A 26,227-nucleotide genomic window follows, 5' to 3' on the forward strand; every position below is an offset into this window, starting at 1 on the left:
TTTTTAAAGAGATTGTACTATTTGATCAGGAAACCCCTACCTCACGTTTCAAAGGATGAAAGCAATGAAAGGATCGAGGGGCCTTAAGAATGTATTTCTCTGAAAAGTATTTTAAGGTAGCACTTGAGGATTTCAAACCTTCTGCTAGCCAGCATCACAAGATTTTGTGTATAACCGTGTTAAAGCTATTACAGAAGAGCTCCGTCTCTGAGTAGTGCCAAATCAAAGACATGTTCACAAAGAAAATGCGACCTCTGCCCTCAGGGTCACCTGCTGAGGTCCTGTGGAGGTGGGCTTCCTGCTGTGAGGCCAGAGGCCACTGCCAGAGGGATGCTTGAGTAGGCAGTTGACTCTCTCCCCTCCACCATGAGCTTCTGTTGGCTCCTCTAGAGCAAAGTGGGCTTCGTTTGTGTTTCTTGCCTGTTTGTCCCTTCTCACTCAGCTTCGCACGCTTCTGCATTCTGAATTCTCTTTGGATCAATTCCAGCAAGTGTGAAAAGAGAGCTTCTGGTCCACTTTTTATTTCCGATGCTGTCTCTTCTGCCCCACCCTGGAGCTTTGTTTCTGCACATGGAATAGTTTGCACCATCAGGGACAACGACCTGAGTGTCCTGTAGAGGGGACAAAGCCCGTCAGGGGTAAAAGAAAGCACTTAGAGCTTAGGAGCCTGATTTCCGTACTGTCGCCAGTTCACGGAACAAGGGAGAAAACATTCTGGGACAAGAGGGAGTTTGGTGTTACGCTGGAGAATAAACAAGAAATCAGGGACCTTGCCTTTGTTAGTAAACTTAGTAAATTAAGTTTCTGAATCTGATACATTATATTCTGATGTCCCCTTTGTCTACCACGTTAGTTCCTGACTTCTGTTATTACTGGAGCCAGACCCTAAATCCAATCTGTGTTCTCCTTCAAGGCCTCCAGCTACTCCTACCGCTGGCCAGCTGTCTCCCCAAATCATGCCAGTAGCTATCAGAGAAACCTGGTACTTGTCAGTTATCCTATGGAAATATATCCCCATTTTTGGACAGACAACTGAGGATACATACCTACTGATGATGGTATGGTTTAAAAGTCTTATTCTTCTTTATAAAAGTTTATTTATTTATTTGTGTGTGAGAGAGAGAGCACAAGAAGGCAGAGTGGTAGGCAGAGGGAGAAGCAGGCTCCTTGCTCAGCAAGGAGCCCAATAGGAGACTCGATCCCATGACCCTGAGATCATGACCTGAGCCAAAGGCAAAGGCTTAACCAACTGAGCCACCCAGGCGTCTCAAAGGTTTTATTCTTAAAAAAAAAAAAAAAAAAAAGCTTCATTGTCATGTTCAAATGAAAGAAATATCATTTGGATATCATGCTTTCTTAGAAATCTTAGAAAGCTGCTAGCTGTGCTTAGATTTGATATTCATCAATAATCCAGGACCTCATGGGCCACAAGTGTCCAGATGTTTGACAATCAAATCTGCCCCCGCTTGGGAAAGGGAAGGAAGCCCAAGGGACTGACCCATCACTGTTCCTTTCTCCCAAATCTGGGAAGGGACCAGGCATCCCAGAAGCATGGTAGGACATGCTCTTTTATCTTTTCACCTTGAAGCTAAAAAGGAAGTCTCTTGGTTTTTTACTAGTTGGTTGGTTTGTTTTAGACTTCCAGAAATTATAAAATATATATTTTATTTTCAAGTAATATTAGAGTATATACAGTGGAAAAATTAATCATCGTCATCATCATTCATCATCTCTCATTCCATTCTCCTCCTCGAAAATAACCAACTTGATAAGTTTGTTGTTGTAGTCATTGCTTTATGGTTTCCTAGACATTTACAGTGTATATAATTATATACTACATATATATTTATTGATAGTTGAGCTTTTTACAAAGCTTCTTGAGTTGGGGAAAACACTGGTATATTCTAATTCTTTTTATACTTCTGATGACACAGATGAACAAGTCTATGAAACTTTGTCCACAAAAACCAATAACTCTAAGTGTAAATTGCATAGGACTTTCTAGAGAGGTTACTGAGTTTTCACTGGCCAAAAGCTTAATATGGGACACATGAGAATATTTATGTAATTATCCAAAAACCATCCTTTTCAAAAAATGAGGTGGTTCGGGGCACCTGGGTGGCTCAGTGGGTTAAAGCCTCTGCCTTCGGCTCAGGTCATGATCCCAGGGTCCTGGGTTCGAGCCCCGCATCGGGCTCTCTGCTCAGCAGGGAGCCTGCTTCCTCCTCTCTCTCTGCCTGCCTCTCTGCCTACTTGTGATCTCTCTGTCAAATAAATACATTTTTAAAAAATGAGGTGGATCCTTTTAGAATTCTTCATAAACGATGACAGTGTTTCAACTATTCCTGGTAAAGAGGAACAAATACGTAGGAAGATATTATATTGGTATTAACATTGTCTTATTAGTTGAGAAAAGAGATGGCAAGAGAACACATTTATTTTGATCCTATTCTTTCAGGGAAGATTTTTTTTATCCCTAAGATATATACCAAAATATGATTTTTCACTTTTTTATATATTTTTAGAACTATAAAAATATTACAGTGGCCACATGTTGTGTTTTCATTGTGTCAGGAGAGAAGGATCAAAGTATAAATTGCCCTCTGGGGCCTGAAATCCTATGCAACCTAGAGTTTAGCTGGAGCCTACCCAGCTAAAGGTTTGCCCTGAATTCCCAACTCCATCACCTCAGGAGGTCCCCAGTCCCGTGCTGCCCTTTCTTCCAGTCTGACAGATACTTCTCTCTCTCGGGCTCTGGCGTCCTCCATGATGGATTGCTCCTCCCACCTCAGCCCCAATGCAAACCCCAGCATTCTCACTACTTTCCACAACAATGAAATGTTTCATTGGTTCTGGGGGAGTTTTCAGAAGCTGTGTAGTTTAGAGAAAAGGGACACACCATAGGACATGGGGCTTTCCTCCATCCCTGACTCGACTCTTTCTTCTCCCAGGTCCCAACCCACATCTCTCTCCTTTCATTCCTTCTCCCCTCTCCATTAGGGAACAAAAACCATCTGCCCTTGTCTTACACCAAATGTGTTTTCAGCCTTCTCTGAAGCTTTGACATCGGCCAATGTTCTTGCCTGTACCAAGGGGTGGAGTTTTTCCAACAAAAGGGGTTTCTCCCCTCCGAATAAATTTGCTAAGAGCCTATATTTTAATTCATTTTGTTAAATGTAGATGGACCACCACATCCTAGGTTGGAATTGAAAGATTAGATAATAATTTCAAACTTCTGTCCTTCCAAGAACGTTTGTTTTGATCAGAACTTCTAGAAGGAGACCCCTCCTTGTTTACCCATGTTTACCCAGATGGCTCTCTGCTCTTTTACCAGCAGCTACTGAAGGATGAGCTCCTCGAGATGCATGGTGCTGGATAGAAGGATATAGAAGGAATGCCTGGGGACCTGGTAAGCGAAGAGAACGTCCCCATGACCTGGGAAGCCGGCCCATCTACAAAGCCCATTCCTGAGGTCATCACCACCTGGCAACTAAGACTCTTGGGCGTCTTATGTCCGATTCTGCCATGAGCAAGCAGGGCTTGCCAAGGTTAGTCCCTGGTCAGGCACTGGAGCTGCCCCCCCCCCAAAATACTAGGGTATGTGTATGGGGGTGACAGGGTGGGCCTGGTAAGGGCAAATCGCTCTTCCAGTGCCAAGATGGGCTAGAACAAAGCAACGAAACCACTTTCCGGGCACCAGGCAGAAGGCAGGGCTAAACCCCAGTCCTGAGGGAGACCGGGTTACTCAGTGGGGCAGGTGGTTAGAAGTGAGGAGAATGGAAGGGCACAGAAGCCCAGTGTTTCATACTACGCCAGAATGGGGAGGCAGCAATGTTCCAGGGGGACCACCCTTGGGGAACCAAGGCTTGGGATTGGTCTGGATGAGATTGACTCAGTCTAGTAGTGTTTCAAGTCTCTGGATTCCAGATGGAGAAGAGTAATCGTTCCAATTACTATGGCTGTTGAAAACAAAACAAAGCAAAACAAACAAATAAACGAAAAACGAAACAACCCCCAAAAACCTATCCTATAAGTTTATGGCTTAAAACAAGGCAATAGTCATTTTGCTTGCAGATCTGGTTTGGACAGGGCTCAGCAGTGAGAGCTCATCTCTGCTCACTCAGCCTAAGCTGGGATCATCTGAAGCCTCAGGCCTCCCGCTCACTCACATGTCTGGCGGTGATGCTAGTCGGAAGTGGGGACCTTAGCTGGTACCCTCAGCTGGAACACATGGCCTCTCCCTGCGACCTGGGCTTCCTCTCAGCGGGGTAGCTAGGCTGCATGGATTGGCATCTTGAGAAAGAGAGAGCCAAGCAGAAGCTATATTGCTTTGGGTGACCTAGCCTCAGAAGTCCTGTAGTGTCTCTTCTGCCTCATTCTATGCATGGAGGCTATTGCCAAGGCCCAACCAGGATCATGGGGAGTATAGACCCCACTTCTTAACAGAAAATGGCAAATCTCCAGAAAAAGAGCACTTGGAACTAGAAGTTTTGGAAACATCACTATGGCTATTTTGGGAAAATTCAATCTGTCCAAGTTCTAATACAAAATCAAGGCGGTGACAGTGATACATGTCCTCTCCCAGGCCAATGAGCTGTGGCCCTGGGGCCCATTCAGCCTGGGAAGGGAGGGTGACTAGGAGTGGCAGAGGGTGAGCTTGAGTCTGCGTACCCCATTCTAGCTCTGAAAGGCTGGGGAAGGGAGAGCAGAAGAGATGAACTGAAGGGGACGGGGCAGCTGGCAACAATTCTTCCTTCCACCGTCCACGGCTACGTTAACCATTTCACATTCTAGCGGAGGGCCGGCATTTCTCGCAGGGACTTTGTTTATAAGTGAATCACTCTCTCTGAACACACAGGTAGTGGAGTCACAAAGATGGTTCCAATATGAGATGGATAAGGTTCATCACAGCTCTGGATTAACTACAAATTCCTAATGTGTTGAGGTAAGACACATCTCTACCTCTCAGCAGACAAAAAGACAAACACAATGATCCGTGAACGAAAGAAACAGAGGCGCTGCCCAAGTGAAATGAGCCTTTATATGTCACCTTCCTTACCTTGTGTTTTTGTAGCTGTACCTTCAGACTCCCAGATTGCTGCCTGAGGTTTACTGATGGTTTCTTTCAGGGATCATTAAAAGTGATTTGTGGGCTGGCAAGCCTTGTATTTTCCATGCTTGGGATTCAGTTTACAGCATGTAACTTGGGAAGGGGTATCTGGAGGACTGCTTTCCCATCCAGGAAATCTCCTACTCCGGAAAGTCAAAGAGGGCTTCAACAGTCCATTGGCCGTTGATGATGTGGAGCTTGAGCTGGAGGAAGTGACTCCCTGAGACTCAGGGTGAGAGTGGGGTGAGGGCCCGGGAGGTTGCTGCCTCTCTTCCCTCCTGTCATGCTGCCCTGGTGAACGGGGGCCTTGGGAACGCAGGGCTTCAAGCAGCTAATGCTTTGTGCCGGAGAGCTCAGCCGCACATAACTGGACTGCTCAAGAAGCCTTTTGCATATTTCCCTTCACTTGCTTCTCAGTGGCTCCTGGCCCCCAATTTTTTATCAGGGGCTGTTTTTGTTCACAAGTGAATAGTGCGGTTGGACTTTGCAGATGCATGCCGTCAGTAATCTACTGTGGTTAAGGGTGTGTGTGTGTCAGGCATCAAGGAATTCTCTTTTGCGATGCTGCCGTTCCTCTGGGCCAGCGCTCCATCCTGGAAAGTACACATCCTGCTTGCCCACCCCGGAGCCAAGGCCCTTCCCTGGGCATTCTCCAAAGGCAAAGCCAGGATGCCCACCTGCCTGGTTGTTTTCTCTTTCTCCCCATACCCCGTAATTTAATCAGAGAGAAATGCTTTGCCCAGCACCTGCTTCGTCCGCAGACGGTCACTGGTCCTAGCATGTGTGTGTGAGACTTGATACTCATTACCAGAAATCAGTCCTATTGCACTGTGTGGATGAGTCCTGCCTGGGTCGCGGTCTCACCCAGAAAAACGGTCCGGTGCCAGAAATGCAAAGTAGATCTAATTGACACGGGTGTGAGGGTCAGTTTTCTGTGTCAACACGGTTAGCTTCTCAGTTGGCCAGTTGTTCAATCACAGGCTAATGGAGATATTGCTTTGGGGGTATTTCCACAGATGTGGCTAACATCTAAAATCAGTTGACTAAACAAAGGATATTACCTCGATGATGTGGGTGATCATTTTAACCAATCTGTTATAAGGCCTTAATCATAAAACTGAGGTTTCCCTGAGGAAGTAGCAATTCTGCTCAAGACCACAGCATCAGCCTCTGCCCCAGGGTTTCCATCTTGCTGGTCACCATACACATTACAGGTTTGCTGGCCCCTACATAAGCCAATTCCTGGAAATATCTATACTTATGAATCATCTATCAATCATCTATCAACATCTATCTATTTATTTGTCTGTTTATCTATCTATTATCAACTTCTCTCTATCAAATCTCCTACTATTTCTGTTTCTTGGGAGAACCCTGACGGATGCAACGGACATCCACTGAAAGACAATGAAGTAGGGCCAGTTCTTTGTCCACAGAAACATGTGCTGACTTTCCCTATCTCCCTTGTCACTAGGATCTCCCATCTCTGACACCCTGATACCCTCATGTTCTGCAGCTACCCCTGGCGCCATCCTCTGAGCCTCTCTGCCTCCATGGTAGCCTCACCTGCCTGGAATGGAGGTGGAGAAAAAGGAAAAGGCAACAGCCAAGTGAACGAGCCACACGTGTATTTTATGGGGTCAAAGTGAGGCTACCTTAGCCATCCTTTATTCTCTTAAATGTTTCCAAACCACTTTTAAATTCAAATAATTTAAAAACTCTCCTGAAATCTTCATAACAACGTAGAAGGCTATTTTTATTTACGCATACAAGTTAGATTAAGTGTTATTCCTTTCCGCGATGAGAAAATAAAAAATTAGGGAAATTAAAGATTAGGTCTAGGGCGGCCAGGGTGGCTCAGTTGGTTAAGCATCTGCCTTTGGCTCAGGTCATGATCCCAGGGTCCTGGGATCGAGCCCTGTGGGGGACTCAGCTTGGAGTCTGTTTCTCTCCCTCTGTCTGTGCCTTCACCTGCTTGTGCTCTCTCTCTCTCTCAAATAAATAAATAAAATCTTTAAAAAAAAGTTAGGTCTAGGTCTCACTCTAGATATTGCTTTATTGACCACAAAATTGGGGTTAGGATGTAAGAATTAGGATGCCACTCATTATGATGCAGGCACTTTATAATCAAGAATATGCTTGGGGCGCCTGGGTGGCTCAGTGGGTTAAGCCGCTGCCTTCGGCTCAGGTCATGATCTCAGGGTCCTGGAATCGAGTCCCGCATCCGGCTCTCTGCTCGGCAGGGAGCCTGCTTCCTCCTCTCTCTCTCTCTGCCTGCCTCTCTGCCTACTTGTGATCTCTCTCTGTCAAATAAATAAATAAAATCTTAAAAAAAAAAAAAGAATATGCTTGATTCACATTAACAGACGTACCTCAAAGACTAGGGACTTTAGATGGGCTGAATAGAAAGTTGAGTAGGACACAATCCCCACCTTCAAGTACAAGGGAGGAGAGGGGTGCTGTGATACAGACGGTGCCCCCTGGTTTCTCACCACACTCAGGAGGAAGGCAGTTTGTGGAGGTGCCTTCCTTGGGTGAGATCTCCTGCCTACCTTCCTTGCTTTCCTTGTGGAACGTGGTTGGCAACAGCCTGCCCCAAATCTAGGGGCTGTCATGTGTCAGGAATCCCAGGGCAGTCGGGGAAAGAAAACTTCCAAATGGCCTTGATCATCAGGAACTCTTCCCACCCAGAGCCACCGCTGTCCCTGCTTCTCTTCCTATTAGTTTTGTAATTATTCAAAAGATAATTAAAAGCAGAGAAAATGATTCTCAAAAGAAATGAGGAGGGGATAAAAAGCAGGATTTTGTAAGGCAAGAAACGGTTTGAAGAAAGAATTGAGAAAGACTCAAATGAGATAACAGCAATTATGAAAAATTGGGAACGCATTTGAGAGATGGACAATTAAAAATAGATATAAAACAATTTAAAGTAAAAAATCATAATTAATAGTATAAAACAAAATCATGATTAACTTTATAAGGCAAAATTATAGTTAATTATGCTTTTTAAAGATTGATAATGAACAAGCAGAGATCAATAGTATTCAGTTAAAAATGATGATTAATTAAAATAATATTTTAGAAATGATGGGTGTACCAATAGGAAAATGGACTAAGGACACAAATTCACATTTGAAGAAATCCAAATGATAATATGTATATGTAAAAATGTTCAACCTCACTAGTAATAAGATAAATGTAAATTAAAGCCATAAGCTATTGACTTTTTGTTTATCAAGTTAGTTATGGCTTAAGAAACTAATGCCATTCACTGTAGTCAAGGGTACAGAGAACAACCTCTTCATGACATCTACTTCAAGACAGGTGGAATTGTGAATTGTGAATCTCTATAGAGATTGGCAAAACACAAAAGAACTTTGAAAATACCCATTATTTTTTTCTTCAGTTTTTTCATTGTGGTAACATACATGGAAACTTTACCATCTTAATCATTTTTAAATGTACAGTTCAGTGGCTGTAATTAAACATACATTCATATCATTGCACAACCACCTCCACTGTCCATCTCCAGAACTCTTCTCATCCTGTAAATCTAAGCTCTATACCCATTAAATAATAACTCACCATTTCCCCCTCCCTGCAGCACCCCCTTCCCCAGTTCTACTTCCTGTTTGTGTGGTTTTGACTCCTCTGGGACGCTCATATAAGTGGAATCATACCGTTATTTGTTTCAATATCCATATTCTTTTGTCCAGTGATTTCAATGCCTGGGTTTGATCCTACGGAGGTAATCACAAATATGTACAATGAGTTGGCCACAAGAATCTTCATCGAAGCATTGTTAATAGCATTTTTTAAATTAGCAGGGGATGAAGGGGACACTTGGGTGGCTCAGTCTGTTGGGTGTCCGATTCTTGGTTTTTGGCTCAGGTCGTGATCTCACGTTGGGTTCTGTACTCAGCAGGGAATCTGCTTGGGATTCTCTCCCTCTGACACTCCCCCTTCCTCCTTCTCTTCCTTTAAAATAAATAAATCTTTAAAATTAGTTGGGGGGGTCCCTTTGGCCTGATAGTAGGAAATTTGACAAAGACTTATTATAAAAGGATACTATACAATCATTAAAAACATTGTTATATAAAGAATATTTAATGACATGGAAAAGAGAATCTCAATATATTAAGAAAAACTGCAACAGGCTAAGACCAGTGCATACTATATGACCCTGTTGGTTTTGGAGGAAAAAAATGTGTGCATATATTCTTACTCTATTAGCACCAGTTATTTATAGATAATGGGTAGTTATGGGTGATTTAATTCTCAATTCATTGTTTATCTACTTTGCTACAATAAACACATATTATTTTTCGTAAGTGAAAGAAACTCAAAGAAGGTTATGGGAAATAAGATAACAGGTTAAAAATAAGAATTCCAGATTAAGATTTTAAAATAGAATCAATCTAAGTAATTTAAATATCTAAAACATATACAAACAAAATACAATATTAAGGGCTTGGAATTATAATTAATAAGATACTTTAAATCAAGCAGAATAAAACTGACCCCATCAGAATAACACAAAATCACCATTTATTGAGTTCTCAGTGGATTCTGTTTGTGCTTGGTGCTTTAAATATATTTAAAGACAATGCATTCAAGTGGTTCTTCAGACTCCAACCTATTCTCACAGTGTCCGTCCCTGTTCAGGGCCCCAAGAGATCCCCCTCGTCCCTGGTCCAGTCCCTATCTCCTACTCTAGTAACCAAAAGGACCAAGCAACTCTGTGCCACCCAAAAAGATGGAGGGAATTAATGTAATTTTGATACACAGAACTTGAAGCAATTTATTAGTTGTTGTGTTTTTTTGTGGCAACTTACAGAAGACAAGACTCAGAGTCTAGGAAGACTTTTGACTAAAGGGAAGACTTGATTCAGAGCCGGGAGATGGGACCAGGGCTCAGTTTCTCTCTCTCCGGTTCCTCTTGGCTCTGTTCTCTCTGGGTTAACTCCATTTTCGGGCAGCCTTCTTTTGGGACCAACAAGGGACACACTCCAGGCACCAGCCTCCTTCCCCTGTAGTGGGAATCTATTCCAGGAGCTTCCTCAGAAGAAGGACTTTTTTCCCTCCTAAAATCACCAGGGGATCTGCTGACAGGCGTGTAGGTCACCGAGGAACATTATTCCCACTCCTCAATGGAGCTGAGGGTGGGGACAGTCTCATCCCAAACGGATGGTTGAGGAAGGAAAAGAGGGAGTTCATGAATAGAAAATTAGATTATTAATGGCAGGAGAGAAGAAAAGCAAATGTCAGGGAAAACCCAATAAATGTCCATCCAGCAATTCTTTGATTTTAGATCCCCTTTGATCTGGGGATGATTTTATTATGCAGGTGATGTCTGAATTGGTGTTTTCAGGGTGTTCATGACCTGAAGAATCTTTCTGGACTGAAATAAGAGCACGTGGAATGGACTACTTAGACCTGGGGGAAATTTTAGTGAGGTGGCGAACCACAGGTAGACAGAGGGAAAGACTGGCCAGGATCCGATCCTGCCTGATTAGTAACCAAGAGACAGAGTGCAGACAGATTTTATTTAAATGTATTTACTCTCCGATATCTGGTCCTACAATCCTGGGGGCAGTACACCAACCCCTGTGGATTGCACCTTAAGTGCATTTCAATAACTTGATGTTTAACAACCAGCGTGAGGAAAAAAATAAAAGAGCTCTGATTGGTAGTGTTTGCCTTCCATCGAGGTGAAATTATTCTTATCCCAGTCAAATCCAAGCTACTGAGGTGATATCAGGAAATACAGAGGCAGGGGATCACTGAACGTAGAAGAGCCCTCATGAGTCAGTGGGATCTGGTCCTTAAACCTCATTGCTTTCCATTCCTCAGTTTGGGGCTGCCTGGGATGTATCTGCCCCACTGCTTCCTCTTTTCTCCATCTTCTGATTTTCTCAGTTTTGCTGAGGAAGACTATAGTAGATTCAGAATGTTCCTGTTAATTATGAAGTATTCTGGATCCCTGCTTTCCCATAAAGGATTCACTCAACCCCTAAGACGGATTCTATCAAACACATCTTTCTCTCTTTCAACTGACTTTCTAAAATTTACTTATGTCTTAGAGAATGCAAAAATTGTAAGCGTCCGTCTCGGTGAATTTTTAAAAATCTAGGCACCCACTCTGCACACTATAAAACATTCCCAGCATACCAGAAGACGCCATCGGGCCCCCTCCCACTCAACCCCACTCAAAAAGCTAACTGCTCCTCTGATATCTACCACCGCAGATTAGTTTTGCCTATTCTCGAACACCATGGAAATGACCTCATGCATATGTATTCTTCCGCTTCGGGCTTCTTTTGCTCAATATCCTGTTTATGATGTTCAGCCATGTTGTTGAATGCAGCGATAGTTAATTTTTTTTTTTTTTTTGCAATAGTATAGCATTCCATTGTGTAAATATACCACAGTTTCTTTCTCCATTCCAAAGTTGACAGACATTTGGAGCTCTTGTGAACAAAGAGCTGCAGGGAATATTCCTGTAGGTGTCTTTGGGTAAGCATTCATTTCCGTTGCATATAGTCACAGGAGTGAAATTGCTGGGTCATTAGCTAGGGAATGATTAGCAACTGAATTGATGAAGCCTCCAATACTCCCATGGGGAAGGTGTACTGGTTCATGCCAGCCCTGAGCCACCTCTGTACTGAACACGCTTTTGCCCCCTCACAGCTGCGCCCTGTCTTTCCCCACCTCTGCTTGTTGATGTGTTTGCGGTGGGTCCACTGGCCACTGCAGCATCTCAGATTGGGCTTCCAAGCCCTGGCATATCGGACTCATGAGGGCAGATTCTCATGATAGAGCAGCACCAGGTGGTGGTAAAGTACTAGATTAAATTGCTGGAGTTCAAGGGTATCTGGGTGGCTCAGGTCATGATCCCAGGGGCCTGGGATCGAGCCCCCTGTCAGGCTCCCTGCTCAGTTGCACCTCCCTCTGCTCTCTTGCTCTCACAAATAAATGAATAAGATCTTAAAAAAAAAAAAAAAGAAAAATGAAAAAATGAATTGCTGGGGATCTGGGAGTTTCCTAGGCTCTGATGAAATGAGGCTGTGTGGTCTTGGTCTTGGTCTTGGGTCTTTCTGGTTGTCAGTTTCCTCACCTGCGAAATAAAGAGAAGGTCAAATAGTTGCCAAGACCACCACTTTGCAGTCCTTGATTCCTGATAAAAGTTATAGTGCCCAGATTCCTGTTCCAGGGTGAGTGCTGGGATTCATGGGGTTTAGAACATTCAGATAAAACAGAATTTCAGGGGAGGTGAGATGCTCACAAAACACCCTGGGGGCTTCTTTGAGCTGGGGCAAAAGTGGAACCAAACAGGGCAACACACTTAGGTGAGGACCAGTTGTGTGGAATGTATTCTTCGGGACATTTCTACACAATTAGCATCAATAAACAGGCATTTCTCTGCCTGTCCAATGCTGGAGAAGTGCTCCTGTAACCCTGATGCATTTCAAGCATTTGTTATTTGGAAGTAAAGAGACTAACAGCCTGTATTTCAGAAATCTCTCAAGATCCATGACAGGTAGATATTGTGTAAGGGTTAGGAGAATGTCCCTGTGCTCTCAAATAAAAATGGTTTGAAAATTCATCAAGGCCAGAGGAGCTCTTGAGGAGAGATGACAGATGGAATGTTTGTGCCTGTTTGAGGATCAGAGGAGAAATGAGCCTCGTCTGACCTGGGCTCTGTTTGTCAGAGATGATCACTCCACTATCAGATGCAGAGGAAATCCAAGGCCCCTGAGACTCCTGCGGGGCTTGATGGTGGAGGGGATAAGAGCTGGGCCAGGTGAACCTCTTACCCTCTGGGCAGAGACTCCCTTAGACTCTGGTATCCGTCCCTCCCTCCCCTGATACCAACACTCTGTATTTCAGCCACTCTATTCTGATGAATATAAGATGAGGAGAAAAGAAATGAGGTGTCAGGGAAACATACATAAAAATGAAAAAAAAATCAGAAGGATGTGTAGGAAATGGCAGAGAATGGCCTTTTAAGAAACCTGCTATACATTTGCTGAGGCTTTACTCTATGATAATCTTTACGCCAGAGGTAACGGGAAATCTTGGTGCATCGCCAAGTTGTAATCCACGTGTAAAATTTATTTTAGTTATGTGGTATTAAGTGGTGTCTGTTAAGGAGAATGGTCGCTGGAGCCCATCCTGTGATGACAATGGAGAACAGCTTATGAAATGTATTTTGAATGAGAAGTTAGTAGCAAAGGCAGCTATTAAGTGGAGGGCAGATAGACGGAGGGGTTCCTGAGACATGGGAGCTGGCTGCTTCGAGATTTTACTGGATGCATGGGCAGTGCGAGGATCAGTCTCACTTGAACAGTGACGGGATGCTAAAGGGACCCCGTGGAATTTGTGCCGTTACTGTGGATATTTCCCAAGACACAGAGAGATACTCTTATACAGAACTTGTGAATGCCTTGTAATTAGTGCTGACTTGTCTCATGCCATTTTGTGTTTCTAATCTCTTCAAGTATGCTGCCCCAAATTCTTCTATTCAAAATATGTCTCATAACCACACTTGCACATGCACCCACACACACACACACACACACACACACACACACACACAGACACACACAGACACACAATTACTGTTTTAGGGCTTCATTGTTTTTATGGGATTCTACATACAATAATTGGCTGGGAAACCTTAGGCTGACATCCTGCTCCGGCTTGCTGTGTAAGTCCTAGTCCACATTCTCAGAATGTTTTTATATTGACTGCCTGCACCACGTAAGAAGCACTTTTCGGTAATTTTAATTGTTTTGCTTTAACTATGGCAACTCTATGTCCTAGATTTTCTAGGATGATCTTGATTTCAAGGACTGATTTAATTGTCTTTATAAGTACACAAATAATAGAGCGTGTGCTTCAATTTTTAGCTCAGAAAACATGATCATTATATATATCTTCTCTTTCAGCACAGGTCCTAGAATCTGAGGACTCACCTCCGCAGCTGAAGTGCTACTCAGAAATGCTGGGGGAAAAGCTATGATGATCAACAGAGTCATTCGTGTTTCTGGTTGGGGACCAAGAACAGGTCTCTCTCCTTCCTGATACCTCATCATGCCAGATTGTGTTCTTTTTCTTCTTACTCTCCTTCTCACGCACTTCTTCCTACACTCCCAAGTAGTAGAGCAAGGACCGTCAAATAATGTGTGAAGGAAAGTGGTAGAATTCACCAGGATTTTGCTTCTGTGACTTTTTATTTAGCATTGGAACTGAAAAATCAGAGTGTGTAGTGCAAACCTGCTTCCTAACTTGGGACTTCTGGAGTTTTTGTTTGAATGATTTGGAAGTCTAGTGTATCCCCTACCTCCCCCCCTCCCCCCCACCCCACCTCAAGGGATAGGGGGAATTTGGGATGACTGGAGTTTTGACAGCAAAAGCATTTATTTATTTGTTTGATTTATTTCTTTGCAGCATTCGTTCCAAAGTTTTGACCTGGTGCAAATGTAAAATAGGCTGCTCAGGATAAAGAAGTGGGAAGGTAATATTGCTTGATGGCCAAGCTAAGAGTTATGAAGAATCAAAGTATTGTTCAGTTCTCTGCTTTGTATCGGTGTATACTGTTGCTGGTCTCCTGTGTGAAGACTGAAGAAAATATGTTGTATTATGGTTGTAGATATTTAGGTAGGAGTTGTATGATTACAAAGATTCTTTGGTAAGGCTGGCTGTACCCCAGAACCTAAAAAACATGGAACACTTGGGCTTTAGGAAGAGTAGGAGTCTTGAAAGCTTCAGTCCTTGTAAGAACCCGCAGTATGAAAGCCTTCCTGAAGTCTAGGGAACTCTTGAAGCTTCAGAAGTTGTGGGTCTTTCCCCCTCATGCAATTAGTAGGACTAAGGAAGATCTGGTTTATTCTAGTCTCTCTTTCGATTGGCTTATTTTTCAGTACCTCAAAGCTTCTCAGAGTTTCTTTTTTCCCTTCCTTTTTCTTTAAAAAACCTATTTGAGATTTTATTGAATGATAAATATATTTCGATAAGGGTTGATAGCTATAAATTTTTTTTAACAGTAGAACTCAAATTTTATTAAAATTTATGTCTGCATACAGAAATAAAACATATTTTTACACTAGTTATCTCAAACTTGTGGAATGGTAAGTTATTTCAATTTTACTGTTAATGTCTTTCTTCTTTTTACATTTATATAAGATAATCTTTTAAAACAATTTTTTCTTTTTAGAATTTTTTAATGGTAAAAAAGAAAAGTGAAAATACAGCCTTTAAGATATTAGATACATTTAAAAAAGATTTTATTTATTTCTTTGACAGAGAGAGCGATCACAAGTAGGCAGAAAGGCAGGAAGAGAGAGAGGGGGAAGCAGGCTCCTTACTGAGCAGAGAGCCTGATGTGGGGTCTGATCCCAGGACCCTGAGATGATGACCTGAGCTGAAGGCAGAGGCTTGACCCACTGAGCCACCCAGACGCCCCTAGATATATTTATTTAAAAAAATTTTTTTTTAAATATTTTATTTATTTATTTAACAGAGACAGAGCGAGAGAGCAAGCACAAGCAGGGCAAGTGGCAGGGAGAGGAAGGAGAAGGAGAAGCAGGCTCCCCATTGAGCAGGGAGCCCCATGTGGGACTGGATCCCAGGACCCTGAGATCGTGACCTGAGCCGAAGACAGACACTTAACAGACTGAGCCACCCAGGTGCCCAAATTAGATACACTTAAACATTCCAGAACCCATGCCTATAGTTGAAAACACATATTTTACATATTCTGGAAATTTGTGTTCTGCAGATTATTCTTTATGCAAATTAAAAATTGTTAAATAATTTAAATTCCTAGTAAATGACAAACAAAACTACATAGGAGACAGTTTCTTATTTTTTTATTAACATATAAAGTATTATGTGTTTCAGGGGTACAGGTCTGTGAATCATCAGTCTCACACAATTCATAGCACTCACCATAGAACATACCTTCCCCAATGTCCATAACCAGCCACCCATCCCTCCCACCCAGTTCCGCTCCAGCAACCCTCAGTTTATTTCCTGAGGTTAAGAGTCTCTTATGGTTTGTCTCCCTCTCTGCTTTTGTCTTGTTTCATATTTCTCTCCCTTCCCCTATGATCCTCTGTATTGTTTCTCAAACTCCTCATATCAGTGAGATCATATGATAATTGATAATTGTCTTGGAGACAGTTTTTTTTTTTTTTAAGATTTTCTTTATTTGACACAGAGAGATCACAAGTAGGCAGAGAGTCAAGCAGAGAGGAAGGGAAGCAGGCTCCCCACTGAGCAGAGAGCCCGATGCAGGGCTCGATCCCAGGACCCTGGGATCATGACCCGAGCCAAAGGCAGTGGCTTAACCGGCTGAGCCACCCATGTGCCCCTTGGAGACAGTTTCTTATATATGGACTTCCTTGGGTCTAAGTTTAAGAAGTTGTATTTATTCTTTTTTTCCATTTATTTAAATTTTAGTTATTTAACATATGATGCAATTTGGGTTTCAGGAGTAGAATTCAGTGACTCATTACTGACATAAACAACCCAGTGCTCATCACAAGTGCCCTCCTTAATACCCATCCCCCATCCACCTCCCTCCGTCACCCTTCAGCTTGTTCTCTGTCTTTAAGAGTTTCCTATGGTTTGAGTCCCTCTCTCTTTTTTTCCTTTTCCCTCATCCCATATGTTTGTCTGTTTTGTTTCTTAAATTCCACATATGAGTGAGATCATTTGATAATTATCTTTCTCTGACTTACTTCCCTTAGCATAATACACTCTAGCTCCATCCATGTTGTTGCAAATGGCAAGATTTCATTCTTTTTGATGGCTGAGTAATACTCCATTGTGTATTAATAGCACATCTTCTTTACCCATTCATCAGTTGATGGACATTTGGACTCTTTCCATAGTTTGACTATTGTTGATAATGCTGCAATACACACTGGGTGCAAGTAAACCTTCAAATCTGTATTTTTTTTTTTTTTATCCTTTGGGTAAATATGTTGTGGTGCAATTGTTGGATCATTAGGTAGTTCTATTTTTAACTTCATGAAGAACCTCCATACTGTTCTCCAGAGCAGCTGCATCAGTTTGCATTCCTACCAGCAGGGCAAGAGGGATTTCTTTTCTCCTCCTCCGTGTCAACAGCTGTTGTTTTTTGTGTTTTTAATTTGGATAGCTATAAATTCTTCATTGGTATGCATGCAGCTTGCATTATAAGTCCACCCATTCGGAGTATACAATTCAATGAGAGTCTATGTAAAGAGTTCTGCAAACATCACCATAATCCAATTTTAGAACATTCTTATCACCATCCTCCCTGCTGTCCCCCTGCAAAAAGAAACCTTGTTCCAACTACAAGTTACTTCCTACCTCCTCCTAATCCTTGGCAGCCTAATTTGCTTTTTTTTTTTTTCTATGAATTTCCCTATTCTGGACATTTCATTCAAATGGAGTCATAACAAAGTGATCTTCTATGACTGAGTTCTTTCACTTGATGGAACGTTCTTGAGGTTCATCCATATTGTGGCATATGTCAGTACTTCATTCCTTTTTATTGCTGAATAATATTCCAGTGCCTAGATACACTACATTTTGTTTATCCAACAGTTCATGGGACTTGAGTTGATGTGTTGCTGTTATAAACACAATTGTTTTCTTAATTTCATTCTTGTTAATTGTTAGTGTATAGAAATACAGTTGATTTTTGTAAGTTGATCTTGTATCCTGCACCCTTGCTGAATTTTAAAAATTAGTTCTAATATTTTTTTAAAATTTTTTAAGATTTTATTTATTTATTTGACAGAGAGAGATCATAAGCAGGCAGAGAGGCAGGCAGAGAGAGAGGAGAAAGCAGGCTCCCTGTTGAGCAGAGAGCCCAATACGGGGCTCGATCCCAGGACCCTGAGATCATGACCTGAGCTGAAGGCAGCAGCTTAACCCACTGAGCCACCCAGGTGCCCCAGTTCTAATAGTTTTTTAGTGGATTTCTTGGGATTTGTGTATTTATAAGATCAAGCCATCTGTGAATAGAGATCGTTTTACTTCTTTTCCAATCTGGATGCTTCTTATTCTTAGGGTTTCTGCTCTCACCTCTCTTTAGTTTATGTTGCCTCATGGTTCTGACTCAGTATCAGAGCTTCTCTGTTTTCTTTTCTTATGCTCTGAATGTTCAAGTTTAAATTTGAGACTGCAATAGAGAGATAAAAAAAAGGTAAAAGACATATAGAATCTGAGTGGCTCAAGTGTTTGCTATTGTTTTTGGTTGGGTAAATCTTTGTGTTCTAGTTCATAGGTCTCTGGCTAATTGAATGCTGCCTTGAGTTAGATGATTACCAGTAAGCTGTGGCCAGAGAGCAAGGGAGACCACAGGTTCTGCGTGGCTCAAGAAATGTTTTTTAGAAGGGACTGTGGGCATGCTTGGCCTTGAGAGTGATACAGATAGGCCAATATTGTTATAGTAGGCATAGGATGTATCTTTTTTTTCAGTTCAAAAAATTTTTTTCGTTTATTTTTTTGGTAATGTTGTTTGGAAAGCATTATGAATTCTGAAGCATATTTTATATTGCCTAATAAGCCCGCTTACATGTTTCTATACCATAAAAAGTGATGGCAATGCACTACTTCTCACACTTAGACCTCATAACCTTTATTTTGTTGAAAGAACTCATTTAATAGTTTAAGGACATAAATATATTCAAGATAACTTGTGGTTCTTTCATATCTTTACTTTCTCCTAGAACTTTTACAATTAGTTATTTTGATAAGAATTTATTGAGCATCTGTTTTATGTAGAACCTCCGATATGTACTATATATTGGAGTAATGAATGAGGAGGGTGTATATATGGAGGGAGTGGGCCAAAGAAAAGAAAGACAATCCCTGGTAACTTTAGTTCCTTGTAAAAGGGAGGTTTAAACATATTACACAATTTGAGAATAAGTACAAAGTAACATGCAGTCTCAAAACTGCAAAGTAGTATAATACAATTTAGAAACATACATATTGAAACTAACAAAATGATGACATGGGATAAACTCAGTACTCTGCTACTGACCCCCAGGGACACAGAGATGAAAGACACAGCCTGGGCCCTAAAGATTCCTACATTAATAAACCAGCACATAATTGAAACTCAAAAACGTTATCACAATTTAAGGGGTGCCTGGCTGGCTCAGTTGGAGGAGCATGCAGTCCTTGATCTAGGGATTGTGAGTAAACTCCATGTTGGATGTAGAGATTAAATAAATAATACTTTAAAAAAGTGTTATTGCAGTTTGTGAATGCCTGTGTATTAAGAGGATGCCATGCTGTGTTGTGGCTGGTTGCTTTTAATGTTGAAAGGGATTCAAGGAGAGTATTATCATTAGCCTAACTTCCAAATCGGCCTCTGTAAGACTAAAGTTACATGACTAAACTTACATGTCACAGATATATATATATATCCCTATATTATATATAATATATAAAAATATAAATAAGTATATATAAATATGTATTATATATTTTTATATATATATAATTTTTATTTTTAATTAATTATTTATTTTAAAAAAGATTTTATTTATTTATTTGACAGAGAGAGATCACAAGTAGGCAGAAAGAGAGAGGAGGAGGTGGGCTCCATGCCAAGCAGAGAGCCGGATGTGGGACTTGATCCCAGGACCCTGAGATCATGACCTGAGTCGAAGGCAGAGGCTTAACCCACTGAGCCACCCAGGTGCCCCATAAAATATAATTTTTTTAAAAAAGTGGGCTCCACACTGGTTGTAGAGCCCAAGGCCCGGCTCAAACTCAGGACCCTGAGATCAAGCCCTGAGCTGAGATCAAGAATCAGATGCGTAGCTAAGGTACTAGGTACCCCAGTAATAATTTTAATTTGTGTGTAGATTACTTAACAATTACTGGTCTTGTAGAGGTGAAATTCTAAACTAGAAACTTTCTAAAATAGATTATCTCAATTTTGGTATTTCTATCAATCACTTAACTTTTCTTTGCCTCATTGTGTTATGGCTTAACTAGCTTGTGTAACTTAAGTGGAAGGAGACACAAGAAAATGAATGATTTGCATGCTTGGTGCAAATAACTTATCGTCTGTGTTTTCATGAATGCAGATTTGAAAACCACAGTATTTAAACTTTCACTGTACAAAGTAGAATCAGTAAAACTAAAAACACTGTAAAAGTAAAAACAAAACTACATAGTACGTAGTCCTCATGAGATAAGACCATAAGTCAACTCTTTTATTTTTGTTTTTATTTTTTTAAGGCTAAGACTAAAAAAAAATTGTTAAATTTTGTCTCTGCTTTTTATTGTCAGAAATCTAGGTATGGCTTCATTAAGAGAGTGCACCTCCCTCATTAAACAAGGAGTTGCTTTAGAAGAGACCCTGTATATTTTAAATCACCAACCTAAGTTTCTACAACAATATTTTCAGAGTATGTTTTGTGAGAGAAACGAACTTCTCTGAAAGTCGCTGGGTTAGAAACCTTCGGGATAGGAAAGACCACATCTCCCAGAATGCCATGCTCCCCTTGCCCTCTGGATCTGAGGCGAGAACGTCCCAGCCACCACCGCTTGAAGAAGACTACAATTCCCAATACTTCCAGCGGCTGCGGAAGCCCTGTCAAACAGCACCTGTTGCCATAGCATCCGGGTCCAGGCCAACCAATCCGAGCGCCCCTACCGAGTAGGGGCGGGTCGTTCGTATCTCCGACCAACCGGAGGCATTTTTGTTGTGGAGCGTGACCGGAGGAGGCGGGAGCGGAGGACCGGCGCCTTCTCCTTGCTTCTTGGGGTCGTGGCCTTGCTCCCGCCGTGCGGGGAAAAGGTTCGGGCGTGTCCACGCGCGTGTGTGCGCGTGGGGCCTGAAGTGTTCGTGCGTCCGGGGTAGGTCTCTGCGGGGGGCAGAAGCAGGAGCCATGGGCGGGACCTCCAGCACCCGCCGGGTCACCTTCGAGGCAGACGAGAATGAGAACATCACGGTGGTGAAGGGCATCCGGGTGAGTGACAGTGGGCGGGCAGAGGGCCAGCACCCGGACTCGGACCCCAAACCTCCGACCTTCCCCGGACCCGCTCAGCCTGGTTCCCCCCCCGTCCCGGCCCCCCAGGGTTGTCCGGCCCGAAGCCGAGTTCTCTGCAAAGAAGCTTGAAGTTTCAAGACTCGGGACATTCATTCAGAGAGATTTCCTAGTCGTGTGCCAAGTGCTGAGCGCTGTGCTGGGGGCGGGGGGGGGGCGCATTCCGCGTCGAATTAGGCTCTCCAGGGGCTCGCAGTCCGGGTGGGACTGCATTGCTCCCTCCTTGTGGGACCTTACGGGAAGCCCCAGCCTTACCTTCTGTGAAATGGGGCTTGCCTTACTCCGCCTGGTTTCAGGAGCCCCCGCCCTCATTTTGCCCTGGCCTCGCTACCCCTCGAGGTGAATGGGCGTTCTGAGAAAACCTGCATCTGCGCTCGTCCGTTTCGTGCTTTCGCTCTGATACCACCCATGGCCGCACGCTCACACGCCCCATCGACTTCTGCTTAGGGTGACTTCTGGCTTCTTTGCTTTCTTTCACTTGATACCTCCACTTTCCCTTGTCTGTGGCCTGCCGCCCGAGTTTTGGACGAGGCCTAGTGGCTGGGTGACAAGTGTCTGCCAGCCCCAGAGGGCCCGAGACAGGCTTGCATATTTCAGACCGCTGGCGAGTCGTACAGTCAGTTCTCAGCTAGACCTTGCGGAGAAAGTTCTAACGTCCCCCGCATGTGCTTGACACATAAACTGAAAACTTGATTTTTCCCTAGGGTTTTTAGTACACCAGCGCTAACTGCATTAAGGCGTTCTTCGCTGCACCTGAATTTGGAGCCGCTCATTTTTGAAAGTATGCTTGAACCTAGGAAGTAAAGCAGTTTCACTTCTGAATGTTTTAGAACCTTTTGAAAATTTTTCCTCCTCTGTTATTAGACAACCACCATAAGTAAATGAAATGTGTAAATAATTTTTAGTGTCTGTTATCAGGAAATAAAACTTCTTCAATACTTAAAATGTTTAAAAACTTTTACTCTGAACCTGTTACCTTGAGAAGAATTTATTAAAGTTTCCTTAATAGAAACTCAGACTGTGGAACTCAATTTTTGGTGTGTGACCACCATTTCTTTATATCATATTAATTAATGATAGCACCACATTTTGTAATAGAGTGAGGCTGCATTATATTGTCGTGGTTTAGTTTGTACTCTCTGGAGTAAAATAAAAACTACTATAAACTCTGAGTTGCATGCAGAAATTTGTTTAACCTTGCCTTAGGTTTTGACTCTTCCGTACCTGAAGGTGAAAGACAAAAGTAAGGGAGACCAAAAGGAATTTTGGATGAGAAGACACTGGCCAGAACAGTGTATAAATCCACGTTGTTTGCCCTAAAACAGACACAGTGATGAACGCAAACAAAATTAAAATTTGGTCACAGCACGGACATTCATATCAAGTATTAGGTAATAAATAGGATAAATGACGATTGGGTAGATCTTTGACCAAAATGGAGACACTGTTTAAAAAACTTTTTCTAAACCTTTTGGGTAAAAGAAGCTGTGTCTTTTGGCCACTCAGCTTGACAGAAGTATTCTTTATTTTTATCTTTTCTCTCAGAGTACCTTTTATTTTTATTATTATAATTCAGGCACACACCATGCTTCTTTTGACCTCTGCGCTTTACTTTTCTTCAGGATACACCCTTCACCTGGAATGCCCTTGCAGGGTTCTCCCACTTGCTTCAAGTCCTTCTTTTTCAAGGTTGATTTGCATCACTGTGGTTCAGTTTTCTCATCTGCAAAATGATGGGGCTTGAGCGCTCAGGATCGCTAAGATCCCTGATCTTTCCCAGGTCTGCAGTTCTGTGAGTCTGGCAGCACTCTACATTTCTCGTAGCCATACTCAGCCAATTGCAGTTTCCTCTAAAGATGACACACTCTTGAATTATTGAGTACTGAGTGGGTCATCCTGGACCCAGCAAGTTCTTCGAGGTCCTGGACAAAAGAGCATTAGCTTGGAGTTAAACAGACCTCCGTTTAAGTCGCAGATTAAACGTTTACTGTCTGCAGCTTTGGACAAATCGCTTCTTTATATTTGGTAAGAAGATGAGGTAAGGTAGCTAAAGCATGTAATATGTTGTAGATTTTTTTTTTTTTCAAGATTTTAAAAAATTTATTTGACACAGCAGGCAGAGAGGCAAGTGGCGGGGGCGGCGGGAAACAGGCTCCCTGCCGAGCAGAGAGCCTGATGGCGGGGCTCAATCCCAGGACCCTGGGATCATGACCTGAGCGAAAGGCAGATGCTTTAACCCACTGAGCCACCCAGGCGCTCCTCGTTGTAGATTTTTAATAAAAAGCTGCTGTTGCGATAAGGTTCCTTCACATCCAATATTTGAAGATTCTCTGGAGATGCTATATAGCTAGTCTAGTGGCCAGAGCACTTGCTTTGGAACCTGGCCACCTGGTTTAGTCCTAGCTCTGGCTTCCACCAGGCTCTGTGGCCCAAGTCACTCTTCATTGTGTTTCTTTGTTCAGTAAGTCTAGATACTGTAGCCTGCTTGTGTTACATACGTATCAAGCACTACTTTTGAGAAATTTGACATAATGTGTGCAAGCATTTAGTGTTCTGACAGGGTTTAGTACTTATATGAGTAGTAGCTATTATTAGAGTTGTTCAGAGGAATGGATTTATAAACTTACATTGAACTTAAAATAATTAAATAAAAATAAGAGCATAATGTGCTCCCATGGGCATATCTAAAGATGTGGGCTGTGAAATAGGAGTCCTGTGTTCTGCAGCTGATCACCTGTGTGATTTTTCTTCAGGCATTTTGTGTATTTTTTCAGCTGATCTTTGAATTTTTCTTAGCTCTAACCAGTCCTCTTGTTTCCCTCTGAGGCATGGGGAAGGATAAGCAACAATCTTGGTATCACAAGTGAGCCACTGTTTCTGGCTTAGGTGATTAAGACATGGTTCTGATGAGGCCCAAACTTCGGTGTTGAACTGCAGATAGGTTCGTTCAACTTAGCTGAAGAAAACATTCTAGATTTCCCCAATTGTCTGATATTGATGCCATCATTCATAAGAGAATGTGGAGCAGCGATTCACGGACTCAGTCACCACTGGAAAACCAGTTCTGCATTCCACTGATAAGAATAGTAATTTCATCTTCATTTATCTTAATATAGGAAGAGTAACATTTAGTAAGCAACATAAGGCTTTCAGTAACTAGGCTGTGTTTATTAATAGATAATGTTTTCCCAGATTTTTCTTGCTGAAAATGTCCTCAAGGGCTAGCAATTAAAGGACCTACTTACAATTTTAAGTTTAGAGTTTATTCTTACCCACCAGGTGTTATTTTCATGGTATTTATAGCGTTTTGTTTATTTCCTTTTCCCTTAGCAATTGATAGCTTTCCTTCCACTTGCATAAAATCACCCATATTCTTACGCCTGGTTCCAACTTCAAATCTGAAATGACTCATGGTTTGGATGAAAGGCCACCCTCTTGTCTTGCCTTCCTCTCCAAGTCTAAAATAATTTCTAGTGATAGGAAGACCAGGCATTTTCATTACTCACATTACATGTGCTTAATAGGATTTTTCTGAGCACCTGCTGTGCCTGTTTGGAAGGTATACTTACCACTCAGTTTTTCGCTGGTTTATCTGAAACATCAAAGCTGTGAGTGAACTCTTCCAGAGCAAATGTCAACTTCAATGACTTATCATTTTCAAAGTAATATTTATCGTGCTTTCCAGGCATAAATGAATCTCTGCAACTGGCCTTGAAGTTGCAAGCACAAATTCATAGGTACCATACATGTGGTAGTGCGGATACTCAAATGGAACACACCTAAGGCTTTGGGAAAGTATTGGCAGTTGAGAGACCCTAAATGAAAAGATTATTTAATGTGAGGTGTTGTCGAGGATTCTGGAGAGTGTATATTAACAGAAGCAACAAATCCAGTCAGTCATTGGGAATGTTGAGGGATGTTGTTGAGGTAATTAAGCCAGCTGGTAGATGATTGGTCCCTTTCCAGTTTAGATTCTGTGACTTTCTCGGAGAGAGTATCATGTTAAGCTTTCTAGGACTTTTCTTTTTAAAGCATCCTAAGATTTTAGACAGACAGTAGAAGTTCATTTCTACTAAGTTCATTTGCAAAGTGGCAAATTACATACATAAGCTAGAAGTTAATTATAGAAATCCATCTGTCCTTTCCCCTGCCATGCCCTTAAGTAAGTATTTAGGAGTAATATCTTCCTAATAATAATGGCAGTTTTTGGAGCCTATGTCTTAAAATGGTCGTTAAAGCAAACCAGTACTCTCACAGAAGATGACCTATGCTACATGGAAGGAAGACCAAGTGAGAAAATGAGTCTGAGTCCTTTAGTCAGTTTGATTAAGGCATATCTGGAAGAGAAAAATATTATGAAGATGGGTGTGTGATGTGTTTCTGTCTCATACGGTTCCAGAATTTACCTCTTAGAAGGGCAGCTTGGAAGGAGTTCTCTTCTTTTTCTCTGTTCCTTGGAAGTGGAAATACTTTTACCTCTTTGTCCCTCTTACGCAGCCTCCTGTTTCTGAGAATACTGGATTCTAGAGTGGTGGGTGATATGTTTGTGCTCATTTTAGGTAAGACCAGCCCAGGGGAGTGGGAAGATTTGAGTGGGAAGACCACAGCACATGTTGGTATGGTGAGTGGTACAGCCTAGAACTTAATAATAAGCCCCATTTCCTTAAGTTTTCCTTTAGCAGCAGTAGAGAATAGGGCAGATAATCAAAGTCCGTGGACTGAAGTCTGTGATGTTAGCAGGCCCTGGCCATCTTCTCTTAGTTATCTGTTAGAGTAGAACAGTGTTTCTTTTAGTTTGCAGATGATTGTAAATCTCTAAACTGTGGACTCTGCCCAGAACAATGTAATAAGCAGACTATTTTGCATTCAGCTGAAGAACCAATCTATATATCCCCGAGTCCATGGACCTTAGGGCATAATTCCAGAGTGTTGTGTGTGTGTGTGTGTGTGAGAGAGAGAGAGAGAGAGATTTTACCATTCTTTGCTGCAAATACTTTTTACACATGGTATTTGCCTTGATGGGGAGTGCAGAGAGGTCTAGAAACCA

At 42.2% G+C, this 26,227-nt stretch overlaps 1 protein-coding gene across 4 annotated transcripts in view; it reads left to right on the forward strand.

Moving 5' to 3' along the window:
* Nucleotides 1-20,834: 20,834 nt before the first annotated feature.
* Nucleotides 20,835-26,227, forward strand: part of CHCHD3 (coiled-coil-helix-coiled-coil-helix domain containing 3) — a 276,050-nt gene continuing 270,657 nt past the window's right edge. For 3 of the 4 annotated variants that reach the window (XM_082693987.1, XM_082693988.1, XM_082693990.1), the window contains exon 1: nt 20,839-21,102. In XM_082693987.1, coding sequence (XP_082550113.1) covers nt 21,022-21,102 — 81 coding nt within the window. In that variant the 5' untranslated portion in view covers nt 20,839-21,021. Of the gene's footprint in view, nt 21,103-26,227 lie in introns of all 4 variants that reach the window. The other variant, XM_082693989.1, reaches the window with a different exon arrangement.

The sequence above is a fragment of the Mustela nivalis genome (assembly GCF_964662115.1).
Source record: "Mustela nivalis genome assembly, chromosome: 12".
Lineage (NCBI taxonomy): Eukaryota > Metazoa > Chordata > Mammalia > Carnivora > Mustelidae > Mustela > Mustela nivalis.